General features: G+C 36.3%; 3 protein-coding genes across 3 annotated transcripts; 2 read left to right on the top strand and 1 right to left on the bottom strand.

The window, feature by feature from the left end:
• Positions 1–411: 411 nt before the first annotated feature.
• On the top strand, positions 412–2,241 carry LOC18048987 (transcription factor TCP9). The gene has a single exon (XM_006440448.2). The coding sequence runs from the start codon at positions 940–942 to the stop codon at positions 2,044–2,046; it is 1,107 nt and encodes a 368-aa protein (XP_006440511.1). The 5' UTR covers positions 412–939; the 3' UTR covers positions 2,047–2,241.
• A 6,407-nt stretch (positions 2,242–8,648) lies between these two features.
• On the top strand, positions 8,649–12,256 carry LOC18048985 (cucumisin). Its single transcript, XM_024187972.1, has 10 exons — positions 8,649–8,757; positions 8,862–8,950; positions 9,300–9,397; positions 9,487–9,627; positions 9,725–9,824; positions 9,951–10,464; positions 10,561–10,883; positions 10,990–11,101; positions 11,196–11,409; positions 11,503–12,256. Exons 1-10 carry the CDS (start codon positions 8,674–8,676, stop codon positions 12,129–12,131), a joined length of 2,304 nt encoding a protein of 767 aa, XP_024043740.1. The 5' UTR covers positions 8,649–8,673; the 3' UTR covers positions 12,132–12,256.
• A 1,240-nt stretch (positions 12,257–13,496) lies between these two features.
• Positions 13,497–15,856, bottom strand: LOC18048984 (bifunctional dTDP-4-dehydrorhamnose 3,5-epimerase/dTDP-4-dehydrorhamnose reductase). The gene is made up of 2 exons (XM_006440445.2): positions 14,963–15,856; positions 13,497–14,347 (listed from the first exon to the last, which is right to left on the bottom strand). The coding sequence occupies exons 1-2, from the start codon at positions 15,416–15,418 to the stop codon at positions 13,895–13,897; spliced, it is 909 nt and encodes a 302-aa protein (XP_006440508.1). The 5' UTR covers positions 15,419–15,856; the 3' UTR covers positions 13,497–13,894.
• Between the last annotated feature and the right edge of the window lie 9,836 nt (positions 15,857–25,692).

Genomic DNA, 25,692 nt, shown 5'->3' with positions numbered 1-25,692 from the left:
CCAGATTGCTCTTATCGATCTGTTGGTGCTCTTTCGTATAAGATGGGCCGAGCTTTCACGCCAAAAAGTGGAGTGGATCACTTCAGCGAGCTCCACTTTTTTCGTTAATAGCTGTTCCTATTTGCCCATTTCCCCAACTTTTTACGGCATCAAAGTGATTCATTTTTTTCATGCACATGTGCTTACATACGCAGTGTAGTGTAGTGTTTTTGTTTTAAAAGACTTAACAAATTGTTTATGAGCAAAAAGATGGCCGTAAAGACTTAATCAAATCCCTTCATTCATCACCGTTTCTCTTTGTTTCAAACATATTCTAATGCGATTAACCAATGACCACTGTTTAGTCAAAAAAATACACCCATAAAGCGATCTTTTAAGTTTTTCCCCACTCCTTAAAATAGATATGGAGTATTATGGACCATTGGATTTACACAACGAGGACCGGGACCATGACCACTAAATGTTGTGAATCAACCAATAAAGCTCATTTAAAAATTTACAAAAACATTTCCAGACTATTCTGGCAGCACTTGCTAAACCTATTGGCAGACTCGCACCATCTGTCCCCACTGATGTGGACAGATGGTGAGCCAGCATTGGTCATCTTCAGTAGGCCCCAACACATGCCACCATCTCCATTTCCATGGCCACACCACAACACGCACCCCGGTCACCACTCCCATAAATCTCACACCCACCGTTGATTCTTTCTCCACTATCAAACCAAAATTTCATCATAGACCAACTGTTAGCTCCTTTTTTTTTTTTTTTATTTCCTTCGTTTTTGCTCTCAATCTTTCTCTGTGTATACAGGCAATCCTCCCTTTAGTAAAATTTTTCTGACCCAGAATTTAATTTTCATTTCTAAGCTCAAGTAGCTATCTCGGTTTTTGTTTTATCTTTAAAATTTTCACTACTGATTGTTGTTAAACCTAACAAATGACTTCGTGTCGAGAAACGGAGCCGGATGATGATGGAGTGGCCTCTGACGTGAGCACAGGAGACGCAGAGGAAAGCAACAAGACCGTCCATGAAACGACGCCGCTACAAGCCATACCGTTAAAAGAAGAGCCCGTAGATTCTTACCAGGAACAAAAGCCCGGACTGCCGACGCCTATCGGAGTAGTCCCGGTGGCCATGCAGATGCAAGTGCCAATGCAAGTACCCATGACAACGGTCACAGCAAACAATAACAATAACAAACGGTCATCCACCAAAGACCGCCACACGAAAGTGGAAGGCCGAGGCCGTAGGATTCGAATACCAGCCACGTGTGCCGCGAGGATCTTTCAACTAACCCGCGAACTCGGCCACAAATCAGATGGCGAAACCGTCAGGTGGTTGCTCGAACATGCCGAGCAAGCCATCATCGAAGCTACCGGCACCGGCACCGTCCCCGCCATCGCCGTCTCCGTCAACGGAACTCTGAAAATCCCAACAACCACCACCAGTAACGTCCATCATCCAAACAACGTAGAAATATCCCCAGAAAAGAAACGTAAGAGATCATCATCGGATAATGATGATATTAACTGTAGCAGAGCCGTTACGGTCACGCAACCGTGCGGTTTAGCTCCGGTGGCCCCACAAGGATTAGTCCCCGTTTGGACGCTTGGAAATGCGGGGGGCATGAACATGAACATGATGGTGCCGGCCAACACGTTCTGGATGGTTCCGCAGGTTCAACCGGGGCCGTCGCAGCCGCAAATATGGGCCTTTTCACCTGTGTTAAACGTGGCGGCGAGGCCCGTATCGTCGTTTGTGGGTGCAAGTGCAACGGCGGGTTCATTTGAACATGTGAGTACGAGTAGTGTACAGGTACAGCCGGTGGTTGTGAACAATAACAAAAACAACAGTGTAAATGGTTTGTCGAGTAGTGTCGGAGCAACGGTCACCACGAATTCGAGCTCGAGCATGGCGCCAAGTATGAGTAGTGGCGGGAAGCCCCAGATGCTAAGGGATTTTAGTTTGGAGATTTATGATAAACAGGAGTTGCAGTTGCTGGGCCGTTCTGGGAATTTACATTCGCAACCTAACAAGCCTTGAAAATTTCAGAGGGTTTAGTGTTCGCAAATTGAGTGCTGTATCCTCTTGAGTGATTAACTTGAACATTTAAGTGTAGTTTTTCTCTTTATATAAAAATAATAATAATAATAACAAATAAAGAAAAATGTTTATGATTGTAAATTTGTAATTTGTGCTTCAAAGTTCAAATGGAAATGAATTAGAATTTTCTTTCTCTATGAACAGTGTAATTACGTTTATCATTTCGTCGAGATTTTAACAACCTATTATAAACCCACTTGCATGTGAGAGGAGTTCAAGTTCAAGTTGTTAGGTGTGTGTTAGTTATTAACTTTCTTTTTCTCCAAATATTTACAAGATCAAGATCTGGCCTACAGAGATATGAATATTCAAATTGTGTCATTATAGAGTTGACATAAAAAAAAAAAAAAAATCAGTAAATTTCTACTCGTATATTTATTGATTATTAATGCTTATGTAAAATCTTTTACTCGCTGCATGCACCAAGCCTTGCTTTCGGGTTCATAATAGAAAAAGTAAGCAAGAGTAGATGTTATTGATCTGATCTGAAGCTTTTAGTATATCTCAATTAATCCATGGGCTGGGATAATAAGGTGGCACATGGAGGATCATGGTTTGGCATCTTCCGTAAGAAATTCTTCCTTGAAATAAAGTTAGGTCATCGAATTTGATAGTTAAGTTTACTCCTTTACCGTCACTAAAAAATGAACTTAGACAGATGGTGAAGGAAACGGCAACGTTTGGGAGCTAAAATCCACATGGAGTATTCGCTGGTCCGCATCTACGTTTCGGGGGTAAAAGCCAACGGAACGGACCGTGACACACGTGGGGTACCATGACCGCACGTATGTATAAAACTCCAATCCTATCCAACCGAGGTAGGCGCATTTCGTTGACGCACTTGTGGTCCACATCCAAATTGTGGGTCTACAAGCCCACTACACTCCCAATCCCCAATCGCTCCATGCTACCTCTCGACACGTGTCGTGGAGAGCTTTGCACGCGCTCTTTGTGCGCGTAGAAGCTTTTGCTGGGCCCATCCCAGACGTGGTCCGTGAGTGGGGACCTACGTCGAAGCGTGCACCAAATTGAATGGGGCCCAGTTGCCTATCCTTCCTAATCCGCTGATGTGTGTGGGTCATGTGTGCGGTGTGCATGATCAGCACACTGGTTTATTGGAGTCCGAAGATGAAAAGGCTTATATTTGAAAAAATGGTGGGCCTGAATCTGTCCGGTAAACCGTTTTTGGTGGACCCATGACAATCGCATGGACGGCTATTATCACCAGTCGTGGTCCTCTCAGATTTTGTGGACGATGGGGTCCATGCATCGAGCCATTCCAAGTGTTAGTTCGATTAAATAATAAATGATGAACTGTAAAAGTGGGATACAGATAGACGTAAAAACCCAAATAATAAAAATTGATTGCCAATATTCTCCTTATTGAAATTAATATTTACCATTTATTTTTTTATTATTTTTATAATATTAAAAAAAATTTGACACAAAAAATTTACAGCACTGCATTAGTGTTTTTTTTAAATTTTAATTTATATGATTTATTTTATTAATAATCAATACGAATAAAAGCATATTTAAAAATAAGGGTAATATTTTAAAATTATGGTGGTAGAAGAATTATTAGATATTATGAAAATAATATGGGGTAAATGATATACGTTAATTTTAATAGGAAAAATTTGACAATCTCCCAACAAATAATTACACCACATAACTCAATTTAAGATTTTAAGTGCAATCCGTAAGCTCACAAGAAAATCTCAATAGAAAGTAATTTCAAAAAATATATTTTGTTATAAATATGAAAAGACTTGATCCCAGATAAGGAGAGTAAATACCTACTCAAGGAATTGTTGATGTGTATAACTTGAACAACATTTTATTCTCCACCACATAACTCATAAAGTTGTTGGTACTAAAGGTTAGGTGACTCTTTTAATATTAAAAAGTTCTAGAGACCAAATTTGAATTAGATTCTAACCCCATAAAGTAGGAAACTAGATGTTATTTTGATTTTATGAGTTAATATTGATAAAAAAAAGATGGTTTAACTAATTAAGAGTCAGTTTGGTAATGTTGTAGTTTTTAAACTAATTATTATTAGTTGTGTTATAAGAATAATTAATTATGAAAAAAATCAATTAAATGTTTGGTAAAATTTATTTTTAAAAATATTGTTAGTTTTAAAAGCAGTCTATGTATTTGGTAAATTTTACTGTTAAATTACTTTTAAAATAAAAATGACTGAAATGAACATAATATTAACTAAACTTTATTTACAAATTTATGAACATGCATAAATAATATTTTTTTTATTGTGTATATATATATATATTTACAATTAAAATAAATTTTTTTATTTTTTATTTTATTTTATTATCTCAATGTATAGCAGATACTCGTTAAATTAATACTCAAAATTGACAACCTCAATTAAATAATAATTTTTTCAATCCCAACTTGGGTACAATGCGGTACATTGATAATTTAATAAATTTATTTGCTAATAAAATTTTCAAAAATTCTTATTTTTCTACTGGAACCAATTAATACATAAATTAATAATTAACTAATTTGAATTTTAATACATATGATACGTCCACGATTTTCTTTATTGTACTGGTATAATACTTTGTGCATGTCCACGATTCATCGGTCATGATTGCCTTCTTTACACCTTTAAGATGATAATTCATTTTGTATTTTATGTGCTATATTAAGAGAAACAAAAGAGAAATTGGCTTAATATATTACTTCCAAAAGTCTTTTCTGATGAGTTACTATGTAATCATAATCCAACCATACAATCCAGCCAAAGGATTATCAAATGAATGATTCATTCATTCAATTAAGATCAAATTAGAATAATGTCATATAGCATAACAAAATCGCTAAATTATCTAATCATACTACCACTATACTTCATAAAAATTTCTATTATAAATGTGATGTTATCTATATAAATTATAAATTATTATTCTATCAGTAAATCAGTAATTACTAATTTATCAATATGTATTAATGTTCACTAAATTAATAGATTTGTTATGCTATTAATTTATTAAAGTTCAACTATAACTGGTAATAATAATAATTTCTTTAAATTTAATGATTTTATTTTCTAATTTAGTAAGGATAATTTTATATTTTAATAATACATGTGAGGATTTATATAGAATTGTATTAAGTATAAAACTAATTCGCACAATTTAATATTTTGCAAAGGTGATACTTCTTTGCTTTTTTAAATTTGTTGTAGGATGAAATAATTTTGTCAAAAATTATTATTTTTTAAAATTTACTAAACAATAAAATTAATTTTAAACTTTTCAAAATTACTTTTGAAAAGCTAAAAAATAATCCCCAAGAAAACCTCAAGTCTATAATAAAGAATTGAAAGTCTCAACTTAGCCTATTCTATTTTACTGAGCTGCATATTTTATTTATAATTTCTTTTAAATTTTTATGATGATTATTGATCTTAATGTTGACTTAAGCATCAAAAGGGTTAATGGCATTGGATGAACCTCTCACCTAAGGTCAGGATCATGTTGATCCTTCAAGATTGTACTGTCCCTTTCCTTTCGAAATGAGATGTTCGATGGTTGTTCCTTGCTCAATACAAATTTATTGTTGAACATAAAATCAACATCAATAAATTTTAACAGAACATTTGTATTAATGCGTACGAAGCTACAATGAATAAATGGCTTGGTCCCATATAACTTCTATTTTAAAAGGATGGAGCTATTTATACTCTAAAAACTACTTTCAATAATCATATTTTATAAAAAAATTATTACAAAGATACTTATGAAGTAAATTACTATTAAGGATAATTTATTATAAGCAAGTATAGCATTATCACTCTAAACACCCATTTAACGCACTCAATCAATGTTCAATTCTCTTACGTTTAAACCCCCTAAATTTTTCCTCCCAAAATTTCAACATACAAATACTTAAAAATATCTGTTTGGTTTACAATGTTTACTCCTTATAATCGTTTGATTGGTGAAAAATTGTGAGGGGTTTCCTTAGCTGCTATTGTTTTGTTATTAATGATTTCTTTGTTCGTTGGTTATTCTTTTATTGGCTTTTGTCTAATTGGTTTGTCTAAGAGGTCTTTTCTCTTTGGCTCTCCTCCTCAAGCTTTGCTGAGATTTATAAAAAAAAAAATTAGAAAATAAAATCCCTGGAAGAGTTGGAAACTTGATGTATCTCCAAGACATTGATCAATTCTTTTGAACATTGTTAAATGTTGAGTGTTTCCTGTAAAGCTTATATGAAAACTTGAAAGCTTAATTCATTAACTTATAAACATTACAATATATAGTTTGAGATATTCATGTGATAATCTAGAGATAAGTTGTTGAGTTGTTTACAAAAAAATAAAAAATAAAATCATTGGAAGAGTTGGAAACTCGATGTATCTCCAGGACATTGATCAATTCCTTTGAACATTGTTGAGTGTTTCTTGTAAGACTTATATGAAAGCTTAATTCATTAACTTATAAATATTACAATATATAGTGTGAGGTATTCATGTGATAATCAAGAGATAAGTTGTTGAGTTGTGTCCCACATTGGCTACTAAAAGTGAGATACTTGAGTTTATAAGGAGGTAGATCACTTTACTTAAAAAGCTAATATTTTGGATTAGAAACTTAAAAATCTTATGCTAAGTCTCCCCAACAAGTGGTATCAGAGCTAAATCCTACTAGCCAGAATGTGGTGGTAGAACAACTTAGGTGTGTCGGACAAAAAAAGACTGGAGTATGTGGTGGTTTCGTTTGATGGGGGATTGTTGAGTTGTCTCACATTGGCTAATAAATATGAAATACTTAAATTTATAAGAATGTAAGTTACTCCACCTAAAAGTCTAATATATTGGATTGGATATTTACAAATTTTATGATAAGTCCCCAACATAAGTTATGAAATGGAGGTAAGTTTACATGAGAAGTGATAAAGATGGCACAAATATATATGGAGATAAAACCAAAGGGGCAAAGCCATGCATGTATGTTATGAAGGCACGATTTTGCTGTTATTTCCAAGCTTGCAGCTACTAGTATTGATAGTCAATAACAACTTTTCAAGTGAAATTATTCAATCTGAACTTGATGCTGAGGACATCCAACAACTGGAGATCTGGTGATTCACTTTGTCTGGTTTGAAAACATTGAATTTGAAGCCAACCATTCTTTTTTAAATTGATTAATTTTGTACAGTGGTTAAGGCAAGTAAATTTATTTTCTTTTATATTAACTTAATAATTGATTATCCATCCAAATTATTAACTTTTAATAAAAAAAATTAGGTGTATAGAATAAATAAAGACAATTAATTTAAAATGTTTTTATGAGATTTTTTTTTGCATTTTAAAAAGTGTGCAAAATAAAACTCAATATTTTAAAATTAATAATAATAATATTTAGAATAAATTTTAAAGTGTAAAAAGTATCGCCTTTTTAAAAATATAAATATTGTGAGACTTAATTAGATGGATTTCCAACGCACAAGGAGTGAATTCCAAATGCCCATTAATTAACATTTTAAAAAAGCAAAAAAAATAAAAATCAAAACAGAAAGAAACCAAATGTGATTGGACAAAAGCTTCAAGCATGGTAAATGTGGCGACACTTGATTGGCTATCATTTTCATAGTGAATAAATATCTCCAAGCCCCCTTATTTTGATATTATTCGCAATATTTATTATTTCTTTTGTTTGCTTTACAAATCCATCCGAACTCAGAAGATGCATTTGCATCATAGATGCCTATATAATTTAGACCTTATGTTATGTGGAATCTGGTTAATTTTTTTTAATTCCGTAAGTCGGTTCGATGTAAGAGATTGGTTGATGGAAAGATAGTACTAAAAAAAGACTTTGATAATGCATCTTAAAAAGATTTCAAGTCAAGAAAAAAAAAAATCCAGTTATACACGATGCTAGTTTCTAAGAATTGGTGTAATATAAAATTAGTTTACTTCCCCGTCGTTTAACAGCAAGCAGACACACTTATAATTATTTGTCTTAAGAATATTTGTTATTAGAGTCTTTCTGCTGAGTTACCCTAAAATTGAATTATCGTATTTCATTAATATTAACGGACCAACAAAGAAGTTTGTACGAGACTGGGAGAATGAGAGATTAGAGAATAACATCACCATCATCATCGTCATCATCATTATAATAATAATAATAATAATAATAATAATTAAAAAAAAAGAGAAGAAGTTGACTTGCTTGAAAAACACCGGGCAATGCACATTCTAATGTTACATATCATGGCAAGAGTTAGAAAATTAAACTGACGGCTAAAACAAGAGTGGCCTCAATTGCACGTCATTTGGAGTTGTAGTAATATGAGCATAAATGCATGCCAATTCCCTACATTTATAATAAAAGCTTGTAAGTTGTCGAAGATATAAAAACTGCGAGGCAAACAACAGGACGGCATGGTGACAGAGGAGCACTACATGTGTACAAGAGAATTTGCGGACATAACAATCATCAAATGTGCTTATAAATACCTTGGATTAATGTTGTTGCCGAATCATCAAGTCACGCAATTTGGCCGAGACCAGGTTTGGCTTCAATGGCCGACTCTAAGTTGCATTCTCTTTTCTACACGTTGTTGCTTGCAGCATTTGTCTTGAACTGCCATGGCGAAGAGAGGAAGGTACTGTGGCTTCCATGTTTGCTTGTGGATGTGCATTAGTTCTTACTTCTTTGGATACTTTATGTTGGTTGAAGCTAAAGAGATGTGTGTGTGTGTGTTTTTAGGTTCATATTGTGTACATGGGACAGCGGCCTCAAGGGGACTTCCCTGTTGCATCGACACACCATTCCATGCTACAAAATGTTCTCGGAAGGTTATTAACAAGCCCAGCAACTAGTAATTGATTCTACATCTATTAAATGTAACAAAAATTCAATTCACTACTAGGTGTAAGAAACTAAACACTACTAGCCGTGATCACGCTAACAGTTTCCAAAACTAGCAAGTAACTTGAGAGAGAAGCAAAAGTACTGTTAATTAATAGTGACCTATGGATCTCAACAGACATATCAATGATGAAGAAATATGTAGAATCATTGGATTGATCAGTAACTTAGCTGTAACTATTATTTAATTGGACATCGTTATTTAAAAATGCAGTTGAAACTATATCATTTTCCCTCCAAAATAGCTAAATAACATTTAAATTCCTGCAATTGCAGTACTTTATCAGCCAAAGAGTCTCTAGTCTACAGCTACGGAAGGAGTTTCAATGGATTCGCGGCCAAATTAACAGATGAAGAAGTTGCAAGGTTTTCGGGTGAGTTTTTTACCCAAGTACTGTTGCTAGCAAATATAATGTTATACAACCTGTGCCATACTAAAAGAATACAATTAAAATGGCTGCAGAAACGGAAGGTGTAATTTCAGTGATTCCAAATCATAAATTAAAGATTCACACTACAAGGTCATGGGACTTTATGGGTTTCTCCAAAGGCAAACTTTCATCTTCTCAAGAAGGAAGTGTCATTATCGGTCTTCTGGACACAGGTCATTGTGTTAAAGACTCAAAACTCTCATCAATTTCTTATGCAGGTTAGCCAAGATGATGCTCTAAACTGAGGCTTTAAATTTCTTTCTTCTATAGGAATTTGGCCTGAATCTGCGAGCTTTAACGACAGAGGACTCAGTCCACCACCGGCTAAATGGAAAGGAATATGTACAGGTGCCAACTTCACCTGCAACAAGTAAGTTCTCTTCCTCTCCCAGTTACTTGTAGAATAAGTTTAATCACTGTAAATTAAGTGGGAGAACAGAACTCGTAGAATTGCATTGATCAGTCAGCGATTAATGAAATATATTTGACATCACAGCAAGATCATTGGAGCTCGTTACTACAACAGTGAAAATATCTATGAAGTCACTGATTTCCATTCCCCAAGAGATTCGGAGGGACATGGAACACATACTTCCTCAACTGCAGCTGGACGGGAGGTACCTCATGCAAGCTACTATGGACTAGCCGAAGGAACTGCACGAGGTGGAGTGCCAAATGCAAGGATTGCCATGTACAAGGTTTGCTGGTCAGATGGATGCGCCACAGCAGATATCCTGGCAGCATTTGACGATGCAATAGCAGATGGAGTCGATATTATATCGGTGTCCCTTGGGAGTGATTTTCCATTTGAATATTTTGAAGACCCCATTGCCATTGGTTCTTTCCACGCCATGAAATATGGTATTTTGACCTCAAATTCTGCTGGAAATTCCGGGCCTGATCCTTATTCAGTTTCCAATATTGCCCCCTGGACGCTGACAGTTGCAGCTAGTAGCATTGATAGAAAATTTGTTGCCCAAGCGGTGCTTGGCAATGGAATAACTTACCCTGTGAGTGAAATGTGTTGCCTACTTCTGTACACTACATAGCTTTTCCCTCAAATTTATGTATCTTAATGCCATTTGCACTTTATCTATGATTCGAAGGGACTTTCCATCAATAGTTTTGATCTCAATGGAATCTCATATCCGTTGATCTGGGGAGGAGATGCAGCAAACTATTCTGCTGGAGCTAACCCAGATATTGCAAGATTTTGCGCTGCTGATGCCTTGAACTCTTACAAAGTGGAAGGAAAGATTGTTTTTTGTGAAAGTTTGTTGGATGGTTCAGACATTCTGGCGGTTAATGGTTTGGGTACCATAATGGCCGATTCAGTATTTACTGACTTGGCATTCAGTTACCCATTACCAGCGACACTAATCAGCAAAGAAAATGGCCAGGATATTTTGGACTACATCAGATCAACAGAGTAAGCAGTCCCGCACAGTCATTCTCTCTAACAAGTAACGTGGATCATAACTTGCTTAAAATTCATATTGTTTGCTATCTTAACAAGAATAAGTGTACTTTTCCAGATATCCAATTGCAACTATTATGTTTGGCGAGACTTGGAAGGATGCCATGGCACCTAAAGTTGTATCTTTTTCTTCAAGAGGACCCAACCCCATCACTGTAGACATTCTCAAGGTGTTAACAGAATGAAAGGCTTCAATTCAAAGCATTGGTTTATATTAAATTGTTTCAAATCATGTACTGAAATCTTTAGATCGATAATGTACAGCCGGACATTACTGCACCTGGAGTGGACATTCTTGCATCTTGGTCTCCTGTCGCACCGCCTTCCCTCGACCCGGAAGATACCAGGAGTGTCAGTTTCAACATAATCTCTGGCACATCCATGTCTTGCCCGCACGCTAGCGGTTCTGCTGCCTATGTCAAGGCTGCTCATCCCAACTGGTCGCCCTCTTCCATCAAATCTGCCCTCATGACCACGGGTTAGCAAATTCATTTGTTCATGCATGAGTAGCATTTCCATAGACTTCAAATAACTCTGCCAATGATAATGTTGCCTCATTGTCTATGAACAGCTTATGTCATGGACTCGAGGAAGCAAGAAGACCTTGAATTTGCTTATGGGTCAGGCCACATCAACCCAGCCCAAGCAATAGACCCAGGGCTTGTCTATGATGCGACTGAGGTTGATTACGTTAACTTCCTCTGCAAGCAAGGTTACAACACCACCATCATAAGACAAATCACCGGTGATAACAGCAGTGTCTGCAACAGCACAGAGCCCGGAAGAGCCTGGGATCTCAATTACCCTTCATTCTCTCTAGCTATCGAAGATGGGCAGCCAATTTATGGGGTCTTTACCAGGACGGTTACCAATGTTGGCTCACCAAACTCAACCTACACTGTCAGACCATACATGCCTGCTTCTGTTAGCGTTGATGTCGAGCCACAATCTCTGTCATTCTCCGCAGTTGGGGAGCAGAAGTCGTTTACAGTGAAGGTCACCGGTCCAAAGATCGCACAGCAGCCAATTATGTCCGGTGCAATCGTTTGGGAAGATGGAGTTCATCAAGTAAGAAGCCCAGTTGTGATATACAACATTCTTCCTGGTGCGGTCCACTCTTCCGACTCAATGCCCCAGAAGAACCAGAAATTCAAGGGTCCTTCCATGTACACCAAGAACGGAATCCTTGGACGTCATTAAATCCCATTCAAGATGCCTACATTGAGGTTTCTTTGCTTTGAGATTGGATGCAACTTTTTTACAGTCTATTCAACAAGAAAATAAATCTTGAATAATACTATCGTTGCTTTGGCATTTCTCTTTTTAAGAAGCAGAGACAACTGAGTGTGTGCTGTGAGTTGTTCCTCGGGTTTTTTTTTTTCCTCGCCCATTTTGTCGTTATTTCATCTATAATTAATCCAAGAGCATCAATACTAGCATTGTAATATCCCAATCCCACGTCGCTAACAAGAGAATTCTCAAAGTGATTTAAAGTCATGACTCTCTTCTTGACTAAACTTTTTATGTTACTACGTCCAATAACAAAATATTGTGAATTTCTTTTCAAGGACACAAGGTTCTGGATTGCAAAACCTAATGACAAAATCATTATGACTTCACTCATTATGAGCTTTATCATACTTAGTTCATGGTTCTTTGTAATTATTATTATGTATTTTTTATGTATAAATTTACTTATCGGGTTGATGACTTATCTCTCATTTCTAATATATATATATCTAATAAGTTCATTTCTAATATTTTATAAATTAATTTTAGAGACGTAGACTTTTCATTTAGAGGAGAGGATTTATTAATTGAAAACTTTAAATTTGTTAGGGTGTGTTGCGATTTGGTTGTTGTTGGAGTTGGATTTATTTTTTATGATTATTATTATTTTATTTATTGTTTTAGAAATTTTAATTCGACTGTGGACAATATTGATTCTTCTCAGAATCACTAATAAAACACAAGGAGGGTCATTGCAAACACCATTCCCACCTTGTAAAACAGAAGCTGTATACTTCTCTATTTTTGTTTATTTAGTTGGAAGTTATGACGCATTTGGGGGACATCAAATAAACTTTCTTTAGCAGGAATAATTACAATACACACACACATGGCTAGACAGGGACAATATGTCTTCATCTGCTCGATCCATAAGGCAGCATCTTTCCTTAGCCATTCACGATGATAAAACAAGCATGAAAGTAAGTACTGTCTGCAATAACAAGAAGCGACTCTTCTTTCTCATTTGCACTTAAATAGACTCCACAGCCACAAAGCTCCTAGTACTTAGAGAAAGATTCTCTCAGTGATGGATGCAATACCAAATGGCAACTATCCCACTTTTGCCTGTTGTAAATACAACACAGCAAATTGTGATAAAATCTTCTTTGGCATTTTATATCATCCCCATTGTCATACATGTAAGTTTCTCCCCAAGAATCAACTAAAGAGACCTTCTAAGATAACCTAAAGCAGCAAAAGAAATGATAAAAGGCAAAATTGCATTAAGCAATTATTCAACATTTAGCTAAGGGGAAAAAAATCAATAGCTTATAATTCAGAATAATAGAAACTTGCTATAAAATGAAACATAAAAGGCTACCATTCTCTTTCTCTGATATATGTCTATATATATCAGCTCGATAGGCCAAACAAATGGCAATAACAAATCATTGCAGATTACAACATAACAAAGCCAAGAACAGAACAAACATTGTCCTCAGCCATGCAAGCAGTACATCAATCAATTTACCAAAAAAAAAAAAAAATTCTACTTAACAAATCACTTTTGGCTAATTTATTCAAGATTGAGTTGTGAATACAGCGTTGAGATACAAGGAGGAGTAATCATGCATGTTGTACTGGGACGAGGAAAATAGCATTGGGATCACATCAACCTGCGTAAACAAAATTCAATAAATAGGGAAACTGAAAAACCTCAAACCTAAAGAGTTTCACACTCCAGTGGTCTTCTTGTTTGGCTCAAAAACATATTTGATGAGGGACTCCTTAATGGACAAGAGCTCAGGGAATTCCGTCTTCAATTTACTGGCATCAAGCTCGTTGTTGCTCCTTGGGGCAACAATCACCTTTGCCTGCTCTTCCAAGGTAAAATTTTTCCAAGTGAAGTTGGGGTCTATGTACTGCCGATAAATCTCCAGAATCTCATTGTGGCTCACCACACCGGGGTTCGTAAAGTTCCAAATTCCAGTGAGGTTTCTCTTTGCCATCTCAATGGAAATTGGAAGAAGCTCATCCAAGATAGTCATTGAGTTTGGAATGTTGACTACCTTTTCATATCGAGTGATCTTTGTGATGAAGTTGCGAGGATTGGATAAATCTGATGAGATCGGCATCCTGACACGCAAAGTACAGACATTCTCAAAATTCTTGAGCAACTCTTCCACCTGTCATGAATCAGAAAACAACCACGGCGTGAGAACAACTGTACTGGTATAACTGTGACAAGGCTGCCATTATAACATCACAAAATATGCCAACAAAAAAATAAAATGCAAGTTAACACTCGTCTCCATGGATAAAGCATACAATAAAGCTATATATTTTTTGTGGATCATGAGCTAAAATTTTCCAGCTAGCTAATTTAAAAACCAGGATCTATCTTTGTTAGTGACTAAGTCACATTACTAAAAGAACCCAGCTAATAATGCTTGTTTACGGCTTTCCCTAAGGTGACATCAGCACAGCTTGTTTGCCTGCAATAGTCCACATAAGCAAAGTGCTGGAAGCCGAAATGGGAGTGTTAAAATTAACTTCCCAGGAACAAATACATCACAATTTGCAGAGGAATTTACAGAATTGACTAAATGAGGTAGATCCATCAACTAAATCATCAGATCCAGTGCTCTACTGTACGCAACGAAATTAAAAAGATCTATATTCCTGAGCACACAAATAAATAAATTTATGAACAATTTGAGTCTTTATAGATCCATTTTGAAAATGGAAACAACGCAAGTCAAGTCAAATCAAATGAGAGAGAGAGAGAGAGAGAGTTATACCATGGCCTTAGTCTTGGAGTAGAAAGATCCGACAAAATTCGGAGTATCCTCCTCCTTGAAGCCGATGCCGGATCCGAGGGGGTGACCGGAATCGTACTCGAAGATGCAGCCGGTGGCGTAATTAATGAGAATCAAACCTTTGTCTCTGCAGACGTCAGCAAGCGTAAGGGTGCCGACGACATTAGTCCGTATGGTCTCGACCTTATGCGATTCGCACCAGTCGACGTTGGGCCTACCGGTCACCCCGGCCGCGTTGAAGACGTGGGTGGGCTTGACGGCGGCGATGTCGGCTTCGAGGGAGGCGCGGTTCTCGAGGCGGCCGGAGCCGTAGGTGAAGTCAATGGACTGAGCTTGGCAGAGCTTGCCGAGCAAGCCCCCGATCCAGCCAGTGCGGCCGTAGATGAGAAACTTGAGCGGCTTGGAGCCGGCGTCGGAGCCGTTGGCTGGGAAACCCATTGGGTAATGGTGAGTGAATGCAAAGGAGAGATGAGACTGGATCGGATTTCGATTTGAATTTGGATCTGTTAGAATTTCGTACTATTGATTGGAATCTATGTGTGTGTGTTGGGTGGCTTTCAGCTTTCAATTCATGTAAGAAGCTGAAAGTGTGTGTGGTATTTTATTTATGTAAATTTATATACACAAGTACTCTGATACTGATATCATATCAGAAATTCATTTTATTTTATTTTTTTCTTGTAAAAAAAATATTTTCAGGTTTTTTATCTTTAAATTTTTGAGGGGGGTTTCGAAAGGACAGGACAGCGATGTCTTGGCGGAGAGAGAAATCTTCGGAAGCGGATGTGCGAAGATTCTAGTTGTAACAGTGAGGTCACCCCTTTGCCTCATTCCTCGTTCGCGTTCTAGCACTGCATTTGCGATTGCCTCTGCTGTACTCTTTGGATTTTTGGATTTTTTTGGAAAAAAAAATATATGCATATATATAAATATTGACCTTATTTCATCCAATTCAACATTTTTTTTTAATTATTTACATGGATTAAATGTATTGTAGTATATAATTTTAAAATTTATTCTCACAAATATAGAAGAAATGTCTATCTTCAATTCGTTTTGAAGATATATTTGAACAGATTCAACAGAATGACATCTAATTCAACATATTTATATATATGAATTGCATTCATATCCAAAATTGATATTAAGAAATTAAGATTGATTTACTTTTATACTATTTGTTGATGCAGATTTCTAGTCAACTTAAAGAATTAATTTATGTGGGAGTGATATAACAAAAAGACACAAAGAATTAATGTGATTCGGCATTTGTCCTACGTCCACGGATAAAGAAAGATAAATATTTATTAAGATCGCACTTACAACTTAACTCCCTCTCTTTTTACTATTTTTTTTCGATCCCTTACACTGAGAGATCTCTGCTTTTATAGCCTTCTATAAATAAAGTATTTTTCTAACTTGAACCCTATTTAACTCTCCTCTATCCTCTAGGATTTTAATTATAAAATATTTATGCTTTAATAGGTTGTATCTGTGTCAAACTCTATTTAATTTGCTTCTGGGCCAAGTAAGGTCCTTCTATTGTCCTTCAACGATAGCTCCTCTATTTACACTTGACTTTTCTTGTGCAGTTCATAATCTAGAACTGGGTTAAGGGCCGTCTGGATCCATGACTTTTGCCACCCTCTACTCCTGCTCCCCATTCCTGGGGAGTCTAATTCATGCTTTCCATTTCTGGGAGCCTAATTCCTACTCTCCATTCCTAAGGAGTCTAACTCCTACTCCCCATGGGGAGCATGGTTCTACTGCTCTCATTCTTGGAGCCTAATTCATACTCTCCGTTCTTGGAAAGTTTAATTCCTGCTCCCCATTCTTGGGGAATATGATTCTACTACTCTCATTTCTGGGAGCCTAATTCCTGCTCCCCGTTCTTAGGGGAACATGATTCCTGCTCTCTATTCTTGAGGAGCATGACTTCTGGGGCCCATCCTTGAGGGTATAATTCATGCTCCCCATTCTAGAGAACATATTTTCTAGGGCCCATTCTTGGGTAGAATTCCTACTCCCCATTTTGAGAGAGCATATTTTCTAGGGCCCTCTTGGGGTAGAATTCATGCTCTCCATTATAGGGGAACATATTTTTCTGGGGCCTATTTTTGGGGTAGAATTTCTACTCCCCATTCTCGGGAGAATATATTTTCTGAGGCCCGTTTTTGGGGGTAGAGTTCATATTTTCTGGGGCCCATTCTTGGAGGTAGAATTACTACTCTTCAGAGTATATTTTTTGGGGGCCCATTCTTACGGGAGAATAATTCTTGCTCCCCATTCTTAGGGGACATAATTTTTGGGGTATTGCTTTGTGCTTTATTGACTATTTTATATTTTCTACAATAGTTGCTCCCCAGCTCTTAACTTCTGGTTTCACCCAAAGCATAAGAGCTCAAGTTGTTTCTCTCTCTTCTCATTTCTATATAAACCATCATTTGCACATTTGCTCACCTCGTGGAGTTTCAACCCTTTAGTTTTCACTTTACTCAGTGAGTGTCTATTCTCTTCTCTTCTTCCTGTTTTTAACAATTTCAATGTCTTCTGATTCTGAAAATAACTCTAACCCTATTTACTATGAGTACTTTGAAGATGACGATGATTACTGCCATATATTCTCTGACCAAATACTCTTTATCGTAAATTTTGCTCCTGCGTCATTTGTTCCTGATGGCCAACCTAGCTTCCAACGCGATTGGTCTATTGATTGGGGGGATAATGCAATTTCTGAGAAATCTATTCCATCTCTTAGAGTGTAGTACGAAATTCCAAGTTCAATTGAGCTTAGGAAACCTCAAATTGGTGAGCTTGCCAACCCCCTTATGGGGCCGTTGCCTTTCATTTGGATTTTTCTACTCACTTTTTTTCTTTGTTTTTTTGTTTTTTACAATATCATGGGGTTGCACCTCTATTGATCCTGCTGAGCAACATCAAATCGATAAAGTTTTTAAAGACCTTATAAACTTGCGGTCCTGAAAATATCTTTTTCAATCAGGCTTTCTAACTGCCTTTGGCTTTATCCCTTCTACCTCCACAAATATTCCATCTCCAAGTGAGCTTTATTTAAGCATAATAATTTTTATGTTATTGGGAGGTTGTAATATTTTATTTTTCTTGTCTTTTTCCATCTTCTATTAGTGACGGCTCATAGGGATGACGTCACAAAAAAAGAGAAGAAGATAGACAAATACCCAACTTAAAAAATTAGCATGAAATTTAGGGATAAGTCGGTCTTTCAGTCTACGGGATCATCCTCTCAAGAAACTGTAATTACTCAAGGGTTGTACCAGACTCCTCAAATTGCACCAGGGTTGCAGCCAAAAACTTTTTTTCCATCTTGCACTCGTGAAACTCTGTTTTCTCAGACTGCTGGCTTTCATTTTACATCTGCTTCCACTAATACACCTGCTGAAGGGCTGCACCAAGCATCTGCAACTGCTCTAATATTGCAGCAAGAAATTTTATTTCCAACTTTCACTCATGAAGGTTCATATCCTGCAGGCTCTGGCTCTGCATATGCTTCCACCCATGCTTCTATGTCTACATCTCTTTCAGCAGACCCAAGCCATGGAACTTCACCCTTGATGGTTTGCAGAACTTCACTTGGGAAGATTCCTTGCTTCATCCTTATTATCAGGTAATTTTTTTATCTTTTAAGTAACTAATGATAAGATCCGTCCAGCTCCCAATTGTATTCATAAGATTAATCTCCTTGTTCTCTTCGTGATTAATACTCGGATTTTGCAAGAACTCAACAAGGATTAATCCGTTTAAGCTTGCATCTGTGGCTAATGCCAGCCTTGCAAGGGCATATGCTTTGCTATTTTCCTCCATTGAAACCTGAGTGATAGTGTATTCTCCAAAATTCATTAATAGTTTTTTGACCTTTTGTAGATACACTAACATCATACTTTCATTTACTTGGTACTCGGATATAACTTGATTCATAATTAATTGTGAATCACTAAAAATTTCCAGCTTCTCTGCCTCCATCTCTTTTGTTAACCTGAGATCAGCAAGCAAGGCCTCGTACTCTGCTTCGTTGTTGGAGGTCTTGAACCCAAACCTGAAGGCAGAGCTTATCTCTGTATGCTCTGGAGTGACTAAGATCAATCCTGCTCCACTGCTTTGTTGGTATGACGATCCATCCACATATAATCTCCAGGTTGGTATTATTGTTTCACTAATCCTGGACTCATTGAACTGGTTACCAGTAAATTCAGCTATAAAGTCTGCGTCTGCCATCCTTTGAATTGATGTTCTAGGTCGGTACCTAATACCATGCACTCCCAGCTCTACAGCCATTGTACCAATCTTTCTGACACCTATGGTTGTTGCATTATCTGCCTCAAAGGCTGGTTTATGAGCACCACTATGGTGTGAGCCTGAAAGTAAGGTCTTAGCTTCATAACAGATACTACTAGTGCTAAAGCCATTTTTTCTATAACTAGGTACCTTGTCTAGGTATCTAACAGAGCATGACTCATATAATAAACTGGCTTTTGTACCTTACTCTCCTCTATTATTAATACTGAATTGACTGCCGAGTCTGAAACGACCAAGTATAAGTAAAGATCTTCTCCCAATATTAGTTTAGAGAGAATTAGAAAGACTTCCCAGATACCTCTTCAACTCTTGGAAGGCTTTCTTGCATTCCCTTGTCCATACCATTTATTTCCCCCCTCTGAGAGTTTTGAAGAATGGTAAACATTTATCTATCGCTCGTGAAATAAAACGGTTTAAGGTCGCAACTCTTCTTGTTAACCTTTGAACTTCTTTAATCGATTTTGGAGACTCCATATCTAAAAGGACTTGAATTTTTTCTGGGTTAACTTCTATTCCTCGCTGGCTTACCATAAACCCTAAAAACTTTCCTGAGAAAACTCCAAACTCGCATTTACTTGGGTTTAACTCCATATTATACTGCTTCAAAATCTTGAACGCTTCATCTAAGTTTGTGTTATGATCTTCCAATTTTTTACTTTTGACAAGCATATCATCTACGCAGACCTCCATATTTCTTCTAATCTGGCTATAAAACATTTTATTGACCAACATTTGATATGTTGCTCCTGCATATTTAACCTAAAGGGCATAACGTTATAGCAGTACATGTCTTTATTCGTGATAAAAGATGTATTTTTCCTATTTGGTGGGTACATCTGAATTTGGTTATACCTAGAATATGCATCCATAAAAGTAAGCAGCTCATGCCTTGCAGTAGTATCAACCAACTGATCAATTCTAGGCAAATGAAAGCTATCTTTGGGACATGTTTTATTTAAATCGATGAAGTCTATACAGATCCTCCATTTTCCATTTAGCTTTTTAACCATCACTACATTGGCAAATCAATTTGGATAGTAGGCCTCTCTAATGAAGCTTGCTTTTAAAAGTTTTTCGACCTCCTCTTCTATTGCTTTGTATCTTTCTGGATTGAAAGATCTCATCTTTTATCATACTGCCTTGTGACTAGGATCTACATTTAACCGATGGACTATTACTTTTGGATCTATAGCAGACATGTCTTCATGGGACCATGCAAACACATCAGATTGTGATATGAGAAAATCTTCTAGCCGTTTTCGTATTTTGGGGGGTAATGATGACCCAACACGAACTGTCTTGCTTTGATCATTGTACCGCACTTGGATGGTGTCTAGCTTTTTTACTGGTGATCCTCTTTGTTTATTTCTCTCATCTCTAGGATCAAGCGTGACTTGAAGACATTCTCGTTTGTCCATTTTGCCTTTTAAGGCTGTGACATAACATTTTCTGGACTCTTCTTGATCTGCCCTTAAGATTCTAGTCCCAGTTTCTGTAGGAAATTTTATCATTAAGTGGTAAGTTGAGGCTGTTGCTCGAAAAAGATTGAGGGCTAGTCTATCTAAGATAAAATTATAAACCGAATGGTGCTCCATTACCAAGAAACCCGCCATCTTAGTAGCTTGGTGAGGTGGTTCTCTAATGGTAACTAGTAGGTCAATACTGCCTAAATGAATCAAACACTCTCCGCCAAAACCAATTAATGGAGTGTGAATTTGCTTCAATTTTTCTCTTCCTATATTCATCTTGTCAAATGTTGCTGCATATAAAATATTTATTGAACTCCCGTTGTCCACTAAAACTCTGAAAACTTTTCTGTTTGCTAGAGTTATCCAAACAACCAGAGTATCATCGTGTGACTGATGTATCCATCTAGCTTCTTCTTCTGTGAAAGTGATGATATTATGTTTCATCTTAGCTTCTTTTGGGGGTTTACCCACTAAGTTTGTCTGTAAAGCCCCCAGTGCTGCTCGAACCTCCCGTAAATGAGCTTTTCGTGCTCTATTGGAGTCTCATCCTCCTGCAAGTCCACCAAATATAGTTCTTATAGGAGCTCCTCCTGCAACCTTTTGGTTTTCTATGTGTTCGGGTGTTACTGCAGTAATATTTTGTGGCGCATCAGCAGGGGCTTCATTTTGAATATATTTGCGCTCTTTCATTTTTACAAAGTCTTTCAAATACCCTCGCTGGATTAAAGACTCTATTTCCTCTTCAAGATCAAAGCAGTCGTTAGTATTATGGTCATGATCTCTATGATACCTACAGTATTTGCTTCTGTCTCTTCGATTTGGTATGGTTCTGATTTCTTTGGGTTTCCACAACAAATCTAAGTCCCTTATATGCATGAGCAGTTGTTTTCTTGGTACACTAAGTAACGTATACCCAGAGTACCTGCTTTGTGGGATTCTTGGTCCCATATTGTCTCCTGATCTACTTCTTTATCTCAATTTTCAACATATTCATCCTTCATTTTTCGTTTTTCTCCAACCCTCTGAGGGGTTCGGGTCTGCTCATTTCTTCGCATTAGTCAGCTAATCGGCATTAGAATATTTTTCATAATCTAGTGCTTGTAAATAAATTCTCATTCTAGTTTTCCAATACGAGTAGTCATTTTCGTCAAAGAATGGTGGTCTAGTTATGGATTGTCCTTCTATAAAAGTTGAATCATTTTGGGTTGTCATGAATCTTTTACTCTAGACTGTTAAGTCCTAATAAGATAACCAATCTCTGATACCAAATGAAATGCAAATTACGCAACCCAAGAGGGGGGTGAATTAAGATTTTAAATTTTATGCTAAACAATTCGCGTAACAATTCAATCTAATGCCTTAATGGAATTAAAAAATAATAAATTCAATATAGCACAATAATAAAAGAGTAAGGGAAGAGAAAACAAACACAAGGATTTTTACGTAGTTCGGTAATCCCGGCATACGTCCACACCTCCAAGCTCACCCGGCTTGAGGATTTCACTATCCAAGCTTCCCAATATTTTAAATGTTTACAATTGACTTTCAAGGTGTCAATGGACCTTGACAATCAAGAGATTATCCCCCCAATCTCTTCACCTCAAGTATTTCTCACACTTGTACACTCATAATTTGATGAGAAATGAAAATTACAACAATGAAACTCTCTTTAAGAGTGGATAAGCAAATATAGCTCAATGATGATTCAATCTAAATGATTTTTCTATTTGGAAGCTCAATATATATTATATGATCTTATTTATGCTCGCATTAATTCTTAAAATGAAGTTGGAGTTGGATTTTTATAGTTAAAGCCCGAAAACTAGCCGTTATAGATAAATTCCTGCAACCAAGCAGTTAACCGCTTGATTTATCCAGTTAGCCACTCATAACAGTGATATTACCGTTAAATTTAAATTTTACTACAGTAATATTGTTCATCAAAATTATACTTTGGCCCAAAACTTTCTATAATTATACTATAACCCAACATGTCATAAAACTTTATAAACAAGTCCAATTTTAGAATTTCTAAATAATGATTGTCATTCCAAACCTTTTTGAAATTGTGATATGGCCCCAAATATATTATTATTTTTCAAATAGGTCTTTTTCAAAATTTAACATAATACCCATATTTTTTAAAGTTTTCAAAATATTTCACTTTAGTCAAGAATTTGAAAATATGAGATTTTCCTCAGGCGGTTAGCCACTCACTCTCTGTCTAATTTTGGATTTTAAATGTTTGGATTACATTCGGGTCCTCAAACTTTCATAAATTATAGTATGGCCCAAACTATTTAAAATATTTACAAAAAGGTCCAACTTCGAAATTCAAAATAATACTTATTAAATTCAAAGATTGCAAAAATTTTCATTTAATTCCAAATTACTCAAATCCACAAAATACTCTATCTTATAAATATAAAACTTTTTTTTAGTTTATGAAAAATAATTATTTAAATTAATCTCTTGAGCTTCTCAAATGATAAATCATACATCAATTAAATCATACCAGTTTTACAAGAATTTATCGCAATAATTTTTCTGTTGAACTCTAAACTTTATTCTTGATTTCGCCATTGTCCGTTGAGTGTCTTGAACTTGATTTCACTTGATTCACTTGCATAAATATTATCCTTAAGAAAACTAGTGAAAGTGTGAAATACAATATTTATTAAATTTACTTAAGATACATGTTTGTTATCATCAAAATTACATTATATGTAGCCTTTTAGACTAACATCTACTCTTCTGGCTGATTTAGTAGGGTTGCTTTTCTGACGAACCCGTTGTGAGCTATTATTGTTATCTTGTAGAGTATCTTTCAAGTCATTCTGTAGCCTTTCTTCCACCTGCGGAGGCGGATTTGAGTTTGCTCGATGTTCCTGATTCTCTATATACTGGAGAACTCTGACTATATTCTGCGTTAAATCAACCACTTGCCGCGTGAGTGGAGGATGTGACCCAGCATTACTACGCTGCCTTCTTGGTGGACTAGGAACTGAGTTTGATGCGACCTTAATAACAATGTTTTTTATACCGTCCCCACAAACGGTGCCAAACTGTTGACGCAAATTTCTGGTCAACTTAAAGAATTAATTTATGTGGGGGCGATATAATAAAAAGACACAGAGAATTAACGTGGTTCAACCTTTGGCCTACGTCAACGGGCTGAGAAAGATAAATATTTTATTAAGATCGCACTTACAACTTAACTCCCTCTCTTTTTGTTATTTTTTTTTTCGATCCTTACACTATAAGAGACCTCTGCTTTTATAGCCTTCTATAGATAAAGTCATTTTCTAACTTGAACCCTATCTAACTCTCCTCTATCCTCTAGGATTTTAATTATAAAATATTTATGCTTTTCATACGTTGTATCTGTATCAAACTCTATTTAATTTGCTTTTGGGCCAAATAATGTCCTTCTATTGTCCTTCAATGATGGCTCCTCTATTTGGACTTGGCTTTTCTTGTGCGGTCTATAATTTAGAATTGGGTCAAGGACCGTCTGGATCTATGACTTCTGCCATTCTTGGGAAGCCTAATTCCTGCTTCACATCTAATTCCTGCTCCCCATTCCTGGGGAGCCTAATTCCCGATTCCCATTCTAGGGAGCATGGTTCTGCTGCTCCCATTCCTTGGAGCCTAAATCCTACTCCCCATTCTTGGAGAGTCTAACTCCTGCTCCCCATTCCTGGGGGAGCATGGTTCTGCTGCTCCCATTACTGGAGCCTAATTCCTTCTCTTTGTTCTTGAGGAGCAGGAATCAGTCTAATTCTTGCTCCCCATGAATGGAGAGCATGGTTTTGCTGCTCCTATTCCTGGGAGCCTAATTCCTGCTCCCCGTTCTTGGGGAAGCATGATTCCTACTCCCTATTCTTGAGGAGCATGACTGCTAGGGCCAATCTTGAGGGTATAATTCCTACTCCATATTATGGGGGAACATATTTTCTAGAGCTCATTTTTTAGGGTAGAATTCCTGCTCCCTATTTTGAGAGAACATATTTTCTTGAGCCCATTCGTGGAGTAGAATTCCTGCTCCCCATTCTTGGGGGGATATATTTTCTGGGGCCCATTCTTGGGGGTAGAATTCCTGCTCCCCATTCTGGAAACATATTTTCTTAGGCCCATTCTTAAGGGTAGAATTCATATTTTTTGGGGCCCATTCTTGGGGTTAGAATTATTGTTCTCTAGAGTATATTTTTTTAGGCCCATTCTTGGGGGAGAATAATTCTTACTCCCCATTCTTGGGGGACATAATTTTTGGGGTATCGCTTTATGCTTTATTGAATACTTTATATTTTCTATAATACTATTAAACCAAATAATTGATTATATCATCCAAATTTGATTGTTGAATAGGTGAAAAAAACAAGAAATACCATCTCCATATGCGGTGATAGATTTATTAGTCGTTTATTTATATACATTGTCATAAATATTAATATGATATAAAAGCATGGGTATGTTAATTTACTAACTTTGTGATGATAGTATATCTAAAAAATTGATTAAAAATAATTTTAGTTTGATGTAATACGGAAGTCAAAGTATAAAAACATTCCAAGTAGGGATCTTTAACTATATTAAAATTAAGAATAAACTAAAAAAATTAAAAAACACAAACGTTAAGTGACTTTATTTTGTATGTAGCGTATTGAAATATGTTAGTCTATCCCCGATTTTAATAAAACCAAAATTCCCTATTGGAAACGATTCATTCAAAGCACATGGTTTCAAGTACAATACAATATACTGAAAGGGAAAAACCATGCACTAATCATTTAAATAAAACCATTGACTCATAACAAGATAACCGCATTCTTTCCCGGACAATGATGCTAAAATATCAACAAGAGAATTAGGATTTAGAGTATCATTATGATATTGATTATGTGAATTGTG

Source organism: Citrus clementina, unplaced genomic scaffold (genome assembly GCF_000493195.1).
Source record: "Citrus clementina cultivar Clemenules unplaced genomic scaffold, Citrus_clementina_v1.0 scaffold_3, whole genome shotgun sequence".
Taxonomy (NCBI): Eukaryota; Viridiplantae; Streptophyta; class Magnoliopsida; order Sapindales; family Rutaceae; genus Citrus; species Citrus x clementina.
This window is presented reverse-complemented; position numbering and strand designations above follow the sequence as displayed.